At 40.5% G+C, this 12,387-nt stretch overlaps 1 protein-coding gene across 1 annotated transcript in view; it reads right to left on the reverse strand.

Annotated features, from left to right (window-relative positions):
• Positions 1–12,387, reverse strand: part of LCP2 (lymphocyte cytosolic protein 2) — a 325,994-nt gene that overhangs the window by 9,963 nt on the left and 303,644 nt on the right. Inside the window, exon 19 of the mRNA XM_082256323.1 lies at positions 6,583–6,660. Coding sequence (XP_082112449.1) covers positions 6,583–6,660 — 78 coding nt within the window. The remainder of the gene's footprint in view (positions 1–6,582; positions 6,661–12,387) is intronic.

Here is a 12,387-nt window from a genome sequence, read left to right on the forward strand (position 1 = left end):
TGCCTACCGCTGTATGTTGTTAAGGTTTCAATAACATGTTGTGCAGTTATTACCATGCTTAGCTTCATATAGTCAGCAAATACCCAGATCAACCTATTTATACCAACCTCTATATTTTTTATGAACAAACTAGACAGAACTGGTCCCAGGACAGAGCCCTGGGGCACACCACTCACTACTCCAGACCATTCAGAAGATACGTTGTTTATCACCACCCTATAACACCACCCCTGTAAACTGTTTTCTATCCAGATACCTACATTGTGGTTGATGCCAACAGACCACAATTTGTAACTTAAGCATTTATTGTCTACCTGTGTTAAATGCTTTGGTGAATTCTAGATATGCTACATCACAGGCTTACCTTTAGCCATGTTACAGCTCACATCCTCATAGAATGTGAACAGGTTGGTTTTGCAAGAACGATCTTTTATAAACCCATGCTGGTTACCACTAATGATACTATTTGTTTCCAGCAAATTTGTGAATATAGTCCCCTATTTTCCCCTGCAATAGTTTACAAAATTTTTTATTGTAAGGTTGATTGACCTGCAGTTTCCTGGTATGTATCCAGGCACTCTTTTGAATATCGGTAACACGCTAGCTTTCCGCTAGTCCACTTGTACCATTCCAGTCAGTTGGCTGTCCTTAAGATTAGGAAAATGGTCTAGCTATGACCTGGCTAAGTTTCACAGTTGGTAAGGTTGAATAAAGACTCCAGTCCATCTAGCCCAACTTGTGTGGATGTGTGTGTGTGTGTGTACTTATGTCTCTACCACTTCCCGTATCCCTATATATTGTGTTCAATAGGATGCCCATCTAAAAGTTTTTTTAATTTAGTTCCACATCCTTACCACTCTAACAGTAAAGTACTCCCTACAGCATTTAAGGTTAAATCGCTTCTCGTCCAACTTTGAGTGACCATGTGTCTTCTTGTGTGTCCTCAGACTGAATAGTTTCCTCCTAATGTTGGAATAACCATTAAGATATTTGAATATTGCTATCATATCTCCTTTTAAGCATCTCTTCTAGCCTACAGCACCTGGCACTGCCAGGTGGTCCCCCATCCAAGATTTAACCAAGCTTGAGCCTGCATAGCCTCTGAGATCAGACTAGATTGGGCGTATTCAGGGGGATGTGGCTGTTGTTGTTTGGGGACTCTTGGGTGTAAACCATCTGTCTTTTAACAACACTAGCTTCTGTTAGCCACAAGGGTACACACCTTGTTGTGCATCTAACTTTATCATCTTATCGATTATACCCCTCCTTTTCCACAGTGAATACTGAGGAAAAGAATGTATTTAATACATTAGCCTTCTCCCTGTCACTTTTAACCAATGTCCACTGACTATCCTTTATGGTGCCAATATACTCTGATTTTGTCTTTTTACTAATTATGCAGTATATTTTAAAAAACAGTTTGGGGATTCCTTTTACTCTTCTCTGTTATGTGTCTCTCATGGTCCTTGATAGTGCTGAAACATTTTCATTGCATTCTTTGTAGTTCTGGGATGTTGGAGGTGTCCCCATGACCTTATATATTTACAGGACAGTTTTTTCAATTTAATGTGCCTTTTTACTCTCAAAGTTAGCCACCCAGACTTAACCTTTTGTCCTTTTTTATTTCTTGACCATTGGAATACACTGACTAATGCCAATAATTAAGATGTTCTTAAAGTACTCCCACTTTTCTTCCCTGTTTTTTGCTTCTAGAATATCTTCCTATTTAATATAAAAAAGGAGAGAGAATCCGCGCTAAGGAAAGAGATTTAAGGATCAGGCTGTGGCCCACTTCAGAATATAGCCCTAATAGGGATATATAGTAAATAGGTTTAGGGGGTGTGTGAAGTGATTGGCGCTGCCTATGCTATATCAATGAAGGTGTAGTATGTAAATAACATGTCATCCAAATCCTGCTACCAACATATTAATCACAAGTAATTAAATAAATAGTATCACATGAACCATATATACAAAGGACATATATATCACTTTATTGCACTATTTGCACGTGATATATATGTCCTTTGTATATATGGTTCATGTGATACTATTTATTTAATTACTTGTGATTAATATGTTGGTAGCAAGATTTGGATGACATTTTATTTACATACTACACCTTCATTGATATAACATAGGCAGCGCCAATCACTTCACACACCCCCTAAACCTATCTTCCTATTTAATACCATAAAATATGGGCCACAGTTTGGAAAGCTAGCTCTGTTGAATGTATGTGTCCTACCCTCATGTCTGCATTTCCTATGATTTACAGTGAACATAATTGCCCTGTGATCACTGTTTCCTATGTCATTCTTTATTTCCACATCAGCTATCAGCTCTGGGTTGTTTATAATTAGTAGGTCTAGAGGAGCCTTGTTTCTAGATTGGACATTCACCAACTTACACATAAAATTGTCCAGCAAGAAATTTAGGAAGTGCCAAGTCTTGGAGGAGTGAGCAGTTCCATCTTCCCAGTCAATATCTAGATATTTAAAGTCCTCAATGATTATAACTTTGCCTTGCTTCACTGCCATTTGTAACTGTTTATAAATCTTTAACCATACTGAAAATGTTAGGCATGATTCATGAGAAAACTTAAAATGAAACTTAACCACTTGCCGACCGCCGCAAGTACATATACTGTGGCGGTCAGCCCCGTACAGGCAAAGTGACGTATGGGTACGTCACTTGCCTGCAAGCCAATAGGGGGCGAGCGCGCGCCGCCGGAGGCGTGATCCCGCCACCCCCTTTCGTTTACAGGGATCCCCGCGTGTGTGAACGGTGGACCCGATGTCCACCGGTCACTCGCGATCGTCCAGTACAGAGGGAGAAAGGCAGGCGGCTAATGTAAACAAAGCCGCCTGTCATTCTCCCCTGTGTAAGTGTAGAGATCATACGGTCCTGCTATGTAGGATCGTATATCTCTGTAGTTACACAAACAGCCACATCCCATAACAGTTAGAAGAACGCCCCTAGGGACACACTTAACCCCTCTTTCTCCAATAAAGTTAACCCCTTCCCTGCCAGTGTCATTTTTACAGTAACAGTGCATATGTATAGCACTGATTACTGTAGTAATGTCACTGGTACCCCCAAAAGTGTCAAAAATGGCAGCCATCTGTCTGCCGCAATGTCGCAGTCCTGCAAAACAAATTGCAGATCGCCGCCATTACTCGTTAAAGAAAAAAAAAACAATAAAAATGACAAAAATCTTTCCCTTAGTTAGTAAACATAATAACTTTTCCGCAAACCAATCAAAATACGCTTATTGCAATTTTTTTTACCAAACATATGTAGCAGAAAATAAATTGGCCTAAAATTTTAAAAAATTTTGATTTTGACATTTTTTGGGGGGGAATTTTAAAAATATTGTTATTTTTGCAAAATTGTTGCTCTTTTTTTGTTTATAGCGCATGATCAAAAAATTGCACAGGTGATCAAATACCACCACAAGAAAGCTCTGTTTGTGGGGAAAAAAAGGATGTCAAATTAGTTTAGATACAGCGTCGCATGACCACACAATTGTCCGTTAAAGTCACGCAGTGCCGAATCGCAAAATAGGGCCCGGGCAGGGAGGGGGTAAAATCTTCCGGGGCTTAAGTGGTTAATGTTTATGAAGCATTACAAGATTTTACAATTGTAAATCTGTATGTCTGAAAGGGTATAACACTATTTTGTGGGAATCCATCCCAGCATGCAATTAGCAGTGAAGACATATTGGAAGTACATGGAGCTTGGTGAAGGATTAAGAATTGCATGGGAATCGAAGGTGGGTATGACATGTTGAGAAGGGTCCATAGGTGAGGTTGAATGTGAAAGCTAGGCCCAAGCTTTTCGCATAGTGCTCTGAATAAAGCCCTTGTTAGATGGATTGCAGAGGCTAACCCCAGCAATTACAGAGACCTGAGCAGTGTAGACCAGTCAACTAAGCTTTGCTATATATGCTCCCCTGAAGTAAGAGGGTAGAGAAATTGAGGTTTTCTCATCTGTAGAGTGTGAACCTCCTTACTGTCACTGTCAGTTGGGTGCAAGTGGATTATTCTGGGAACAGGAGTACCTGGCTGGTGCACTATTTGTAAACCCTAACATTGAACTTCTCTTATTTGCTCTCTTTTGTTCTGTTAAATATATATTTAGTAAAAGTACTATACATCTTTTCAATAACTGAAAAATACCTGTCAGAAATGTTGTGATCTGATAACTTCATGCACTCTCTGCTTGACAGTTAGTATTGTCCCCAAAACTCACTCTCTGTGTTTTAATTATTGCTCCAGGGTTTCAATAGAGTTGCACTCAGAGAGAGATCATTTTAAAGGAGGAGACACAAGGTTTGATAAGATAATTCACGTGGACAAATCATATGAACGTCTGCCAATAGCTTGCCACCTTCTTTGACACTCAGTAGTTACTGATGGCAAGCTATAAGTTATTCAGCTTCAGTGAAAAGCTGTCTGACTGTTTTAAATTTGTGGGTGGCATGGGGCATGACCATAATAGAAGAAACTTTCTTCTTTTGTGGTTATGCTCCAGGCCACCTGTTGAATGCAATTTGGTATGGGAGTATCATACAGCATGTGGGTAAGATGCCCTTAAAGGGACCATTACCCTATTATCCATCTTATTAGATACGAGCACCCTAGTGAGCAGCAGGCCACATTACAGGTATACAAAGGACCCTGGCATGAAACATTGACTTCAGAGAAGCAAGCTGAATGTGAGTGTACATGGGTGTATATCACAAAATTAAGGGCACACTGAGAGCACAGTGGTGATTGGGAAGAAGTGGTTTGGAAGACTTATTTGATGTGAAAGTCACAATTATTCACCTTTGATGAACGATCATAATTTTGAACTGATTTAGTTACATTTGGCAACACTTGTGATATAAGAATTGTTTTTTTTTGTGGACCATGAGGGAAATTGTTACTATGCTGTAACACATTTAAGTGTTTGAGGATTGATAGTACAGCACATATTTATTTTATTTTGACATTTGTGAATTGGTTGAACACCATTTTGTGCATGCAGCAACCCACTGATTTCCTATTATTAATGGTATTTTTATTTTATTTTTATGTGATAATTGACATAATCGGAGCACCTTTGGTAGCACAGAAGTTACTCACATACAACCATACAATTTTTATTGCGCTTTCTCCAAACTATCTATTGTAAAGCTAAACAGGGAAGTGAAACAGCCAAGGCAAAGTGCGTTTCCAGCATATCCTACAATAAATGTGATCTTAGTTGTATGAGCAAAAAGCATGGTCACAGATGCAACTGCTGTAAAAGTAACCATTTTCTTTCAGTTTGATTTAATGTGGATAATGTTGAATGAATAATGACTGATTAGTACAACAGGGTGAGTCTCTATAAATTGTGACTGCTTGTGGATCCTGCTGCAACAAAAAATCAAGATATTATGGGAAGTGCCAGCATCTTTAAAGTGACACTAAACTTTTAATTCAAACAAACTTCTACTGCTCCAAATTTTTGAATTCCTGCTCTAATCCAACTTCCTGTTAGAGGGTGGTTTATGTGGCTACATGGTCCCTTTGTATGTATGAACATGGCCAACCTTCTTGCTTGTTTCTAAAATGGGCAAGGGACTATAGGATTTGCAGTGTGTATAGCGCAGTGAACGTGGCCACAACTATTTCACAATTATTTATTGAAAGTAGATTATAGGGTCATTAAATAGTGGATGTGTATGGATTATGTTTGTAAAATAAGGTTATCATTTAGTATCACTTTAATAACATTATATGGAAGATATATTGATCAGGTATGAATACAATTGCATAATAACATTGGACCAAAGTAAATATGCATTTTCCATACCTGCTTGATCCATGTAGAAGTGGAGAATCATTACTGTAGCCACTACTACAGTGATCCTCGCTATCTTCTGTGTCACATGCTGGGTGGCTGGTTTTCTGCATAGTGGATATAGGGGGTTGATCATTCTGCACAGGCACCATTCAGAGAAAGTCTTGTATTCTCCACAATGAATGCAAAATGTTCTTTGATTGAATGAGTTAGAGAAGTGGGATGAATATTTCCTGTTCTCCACCTTGTCCAGTTGGAAAACATCTTGTATTCATTGAGAGTTAGCTGTTCAGCATGCAGCCAGGCAGCCCCTTAAGATGAAACTCTGAAATAAGCGAGGATCATTGTAGTAGTGGCGGCTAAATTCCATGTCTGAAAAATAGCCATACCTGGAAGTTAGCTTTAAAGGCAAATGGGTTGATCACACTGCAAGAGATTTTTCACTTTTTAAGGGAATATTCCCTTAGCTTCTTGAAAGAGGTGAAGCTCTGCTGACCTCCATCACCCAATAATGCATGAGCAAATATACTTTTTAATGTTTCCTTGCATGCCATTGGATATTCTTTGCAAAGTGAATTTTTACCACATTCACGAAGCTAAGGGAAAATTCCCTTAGCAGAGTAACAATTCCCTGTGTACAAAAAAAAACAGCTTATTTGCATTTACTAAATCAACTCCAATGTGCTAATTTTTTGTGTAGCAATATTTTTTATTTCTATTACTTTAAAAAAGGTAATACGCAGTTACCTGATTTATTGATCTGAGAGCCTTTTCTGCATCCTTTCTTGACATATTTCCCAAATACCATTGTTCTAAAGAGAGGTCCTAGAATGTAAAATGCATGGATTAATACACATACAAATAATGCTAAATTAATTGTTTATTAATAACCTCCTGAAGACTGCCTCTATTAAAAAATGTCCCAACCTTCTTGAAAAATCACATTAGCATAAGTTGATGAAATATATAGTGAGTCTTTCCTCAATTTGTTTGGATTGTTTCGTGGCAACAATAAAACTGTAGTAAATACATTTTTGTTTAAATACTTCTTGTTTTGATTGAAAGACACTAAACTAGGACATCATATGTAATGAATCTCCTACAGTTCCAGGCTCTATGGTAAGTTTCTTTGGTAGTAAACCTCCAAGATCTCTGCAGAGGGTACCAGCAACCTTAGGAATAAAAGATATTTACTTCTTGTGGGAAAAAAAATATTGTGGCCCTAATAAATGTGCTAAAACACATTATATCAATTTTATCTGCTCGTTTTCAAAAATTTTACTCTATCTGATAAAGGCTTAAAAGTAGCAACAAAAGAAAAAAAGAAAAAAAAAACACATTAAATGCTTATTTCCTGATTTCCTGCTATTTCCAGGTCAGTGTCCAAAAAAGGACACTTGGAATTATTAAAGATGCTATGCCTGCTTAAAAATGCTTTCTAGCTGTGGGGCAGATCTGTACGTTATCTACATGGTTAGTATCCAAAAAAAAGTACAACCTTTCCATACAGGCTTAATAGCTGTGCTGCAAAGCTGTCACATTTTATCCAATTTTAGTTGGGTAAAAATTTAGACACAAAATGTCCTTCCAAAAATTGCAGCCTATCTGATAAAAAATTAAAAAGTGTCCTTCAAAACGGTTAAATTTTTAAGTCTTCAAATTTAGAAAATAGCTCAATATGTTACGTTTGTATCTTTGTACATGTATACAAGCAGTTTATAAACAGTGATTCAGACTGCTTTTTGACAGCTAAAGCTGCTGACACTTTCTCTGAGTATACAGTAATGCCAGCTTTGATTAATCAAAGCCAACAATTGTGTACCAGGGGCCAGGGCTCCTAGAAGTAGGGAAGAGAGACTGGATGTACTACACATGTCCTCTGTACAATGATGAAGTTCTTTTGGGGCCTAAAATGCCCGAATTCTGCAACTAGTTAATATACAGCGAGTCTCTAAAACATTTCGTTTTTGGAATGTCATACTAATTGTTTTTTCTTGGAAAAAAAATGTACTAATTTCTCCCACTTAAATTGCCACATTGGGTCACAATCAGACTGTGATTTGTTTTTCTAATTTGGGACAACAACTGCCTCAGCTCTGCAATGTGGGTTTGTGGTTTGATGGTGTTTTGACGCCCTCTGGGTCGACATTTTGTTCAACATTGTACACAATTCTGTGTGTTACTGAATAAAAGATCACAACAAGCTGCAATATATATAACAGTGATAGCTTTAGTTTTTCTAAGTATATACCTTACAGTATTTTTTTTGTCTTTATTGCCTTTGCTGCTTCCAACACTCGATTAAGGATTACTACTACTATACAAAAAAATACATTGTTTTGTCAAAAACTACAAAGCTCTTTTGAGGTAAAAATCAATCATACAGGGTTGTTTCTGCCATGTAAGCCAAGCAAAGTAAATGATTGGACATGCAAATTACGTGATGCATGAAATAGATGTCACTGAAACATCTTTGAATACACCAAAAGCTTTAACCACTTTACCGCTGAGTACCGTAGTACTACTGCGGCAAAGTGGCTCTTGTAGATCTGACGACGTAGACCTACGTCGCCAGACTCCTCCCCCTGTAGGCGGCGCTCCCGCTGTTTTCATTCACAGCGGGAGTCGGGCCAGGGGAGGAGCAGCGGCGATCGCCGCTGCTCTGCCCCGATCGTCGGGGAATCCAGTTTGGAGATCCGCCCGTCTGTGTAAACAGAGCGGGCGGATCTCCTCAGTGACAGGGAGTGACAGATCGGACTGTTCAGCATAGCTGGACATCCGATCTGTCCTTGTCTCACACAGTCACCTCCCCCCCCCACACGTCAGTAAGCACCAGGCATACATTAACCCCTCCCTCTCCAATAAAATTAACCCCTTCCCTGCCAGTGTAATTTTTACAGTAACAGTGCATATTTATAGCACTGATTACTGCAGTAATGTCACTGGTACCCCCAAAAGTGTCAAAAATGTCAGTCAAGGGTCTGATCTGTCCGCCGCAATGTCGCAGTCCCGCAAAAAAAATCGCAGATCGCCGCCATTACTCGTTAAAAAAAAAACACCAAAAATGACATAAATCTTTCCCTTAGTTAGTAAACGCAATAACTTTGGCGCAAACCAATCAAAATACGCTTATTGAGATTTTTTTTACCAAACATAGGTAGCAGAAAACAAATTGGCCAAAAATTTAAAAAAAATTAGATTTTTACATCTTTTTTGGGGGGAATTTCATATAAAAAAATGTTAAAAATATTGTTATTTTTTCAAAACAAACGCTCTTTTTTTGTTTATAGCTCAAAAAGTAAAAATCGCACAGGTGATCAAATACCACCAAAAGAAAGCTCTATTTGTGGGAAAAAAAGGACGTAAATTTCGTTTGGGTACGGCGTCGCACGACCGCGCAATTGTCAGTTAAATTTGCACAGTGCCGAATCGCAAAAAGTGGCCCAGACGTAAGACAGCAAAATGCTCTAGTGGTAAAGTGGTTAAAGTAGACCTATAGGCAGAACATTTTCTTGGTGCCTCCATGGCAGCATACCAGTGATAGAGCTCCGCCTCGACTCCTCCCTCAGGACTAGTGCATAGCATAAAAGACAAGAAGGCCCCCTCCCCCAGCATTCTCCTTTTTTTCCTCATACCTCTGAAACTGGTGAAGAGTTAGCAGCATGTCCCTACCTCTGCCTTACTTAGTTTGGCAGCTTTCGCTGGGTTCAGCCTCTCCCAGACGCAGTCCCTGCTCTTGGGCCGCTCATAGCACTAATAAGGCAGGGAACCCCTTCTTTTGGGGTCAAAGGCAGAGTTTCCTCATAGGAACGCAGTCTGCACTTTCTGGAAATTATGGATGAGTCTTGATGCCTTCAGCTGGGTCAGTGTTTCCCTTTATTTATTGATTTATTTATATATTTTTTAAAGGAAAGATATATGATATTTGCATATGCCTTTTTTTCTCCATATATCCTCTGTAGGCAAGTATCCTCTAAGTCAGCCTTGCTATATTGGCTTTTCCTTTTTTATTTTTCTCATTTCATGCATAGTGTTGTATTTTAGTTTTGTTTTCCCCTTCTATTAGGTTAGAGTTCCCCTCAATCTTACCTGGTCCGCTGCAGCCTTTTCCTACCTATGTAGAGGGCGCTCGGCCCTCCTTCTCCCGGCCACAGTGTTTTCCTCCACTCGCGGTCACGAATGCGCGCTCTTGCGGCGTCCTCGTGTAGCTCCGTCGGGGGCGCAGGCGCGATAGAGAGCAAGTGTAATTCGGCCGGCATCCACTGCATGGTATCGCGGGAGGCACTGCGCACCTGCAGTGGTCCTGATTCCCCGGCGGCCATTTTTATTAAGGGAAAGCGATGTTCGCTTTCCCTTACTAGGTAAATTAAATGAGGACAGAAGTTTTTTTCTCCTCTAGGCCCTCCCCTTCCCTGGGTTATCTACTTATAAAGAGGCACCCTGCTCAGTTGAGTGGGATCTGCCTCTGATAGAAGCCCTGCATGTGCTCTCTTCCTGGCCCTCAGGTAGGGCAATTTTCTTTTTGTAAAAAAAAACAATATATATATATATATATATTCAGTTTTTTAAAAAAAACATAGGGGAATATATATACATATATATATATATGTATATGTGAATATATATATATATATATATATATATATATATATATGTATGTATGTATCTGTCTCGCTTAGGGTCTAACAGTTTTTTTCTTGCTCTCTCCCCTTTTTCTTCCTTTTCCCCTTTTTAAAAAAAAAATGGGGGTCTTCCTTTCTTTGTCTTTTCTCTCTCTCTTCCCCTTTTAGCTGACCCTGCTGCTTGTAAGCCATCATAAGTCACTCATCTCGTGCACAAGATCCTCGCACTTCTGACAGGTATGGGAGCAACTTCACGTAAGTATATTAAAAAAAAAAAAAGAGAGCTTGTTTCCTTGAGTGATGGGATTTTTCCCTCTCTCACCAGCCCTGCCCATTCCAAAAGATCGGGAAAATCCTCAAGACGTCGAGATGACAACAGTCCAGATTATAGATCCCGATCCTCACACCATAGATCTGGAAGGTCAAGATCAAGGAGGCAGGACTATTCCCCATCTTCCCCTCCTCATACTTCCAGGAAGAAATGTTGGGCTTGTGGCGTAACTCCCCTCCCGGATAAATTAGTATGCAAGGATTGCCTGATGGATTATGCGGCCAATCGGGAGCAAGAAAGCAAAACAAGTGGTCGATTTGCTCAAGCAAACAGTAAAAGATTCCATCTCAGAACTGGCAGCTTTGGTTCCAGCCCAATCTGATCACCACGCATCTCCTGCTCATGTTCCAGATCCCGAAAGGCCCGGTCCTTCTGCGACTGTTACTCCCCTGCCTCCGGCAGAGCATCCAGCCAGGGAATCGGACTCTGACGGATCTTCGGATGAGGGGGATCCATCTGGGTTCCAATATTCCCTAGTTCAGCCCTTCATTCAGGCGGTTAAAGAAGCCATTGCCTGGGAAGAAGTGGAGGATCCCGCCCCCCCAAAAATCCAAGTCATACTTCCCGTTCCTTAAAAGGAAACAGATCTATTTCCCTTTAATGGGAGAAATTAAGGAAGTTATTGAGAACGAATGGCGGAAAACTGATAAAAAGTTCTCGGTGGGTCGGCTCAATAAGCTGTACCCTTTGGCTGAACAAGACATGCATTCCTTATCAACTATGCCGGTAGTGGATGCGGCGGTGGTCCGCCTGGCCAAAAATGTCACCATGCCCATGGAGGACTCAACATCCTTCAAGGACCCCTTAGACAGAAGGATTGACTCTGATCTGCAAAAAATATATCTGGCTGCCGGCGCAGCCTGCAGACCAGCAATTGCCCTCACCTCTGTATCTACCGCTATTAGGTTTTGGACAGTAAATATCGAGACAGCTTTGCGCCAGGACGTTCCGAAGGAGGACCTAATCAAAGCCCTTGAAGAGCTCAAAATTTCTGCAGATTTTGTAGGAGAAGCGGCGATTGATTCCATCCACTGCTCAGCCAGATCTATGCTCCACTCCTCGATGACAAAGAGAGCCTTATGGCTTAAACCTTGGGTAGCCGATCTTGCATCCAAGCAAAACTGGTGCAAGATACCGTTTGACGGAAAGGCTTTGTTTGGAGACAAGCTGGATACGGCTATCTCTAGAGTGACGGGTGCTAAATTGGGCATGCTTCCACAGGACAGAAGATCTTGTAAGTCAAGACCATACACAGCAAGATTCCGTCCATCCAATACACGAGACTACAGAGAGCCTAAACAGACCAGAGATGGCAGGAGGCCCTGGAGAGGCACTCAAGCTTCTTTCCTAAATCCCAGGAAGAATAAAGTCCTTACCACTCCCCAAGAGGCGTCAAAACCTTTTTGACGCCAAGTTAACCCTGTCCCCCCCAGTAGGGGCCAGGCTAAGACTTTTTTTCCCAACCTGGGCCGCCCGCTGCCAGGATCCTTGGGTTCTGTCAACCATTCACTGGGGCCACTTTTGGAGTTTTTCGTGTCATCCCCCTTAAGATTGGTTCCAACAAACAAGGTGGCCAGCCTCCCAACAAAAGGCACTGGC

This window comes from Pelophylax lessonae, assembly GCF_965119305.1.
Source record: "Pelophylax lessonae genome assembly, chromosome: 4".
Taxonomy (NCBI): domain Eukaryota; kingdom Metazoa; phylum Chordata; class Amphibia; order Anura; family Ranidae; genus Pelophylax; species Pelophylax lessonae.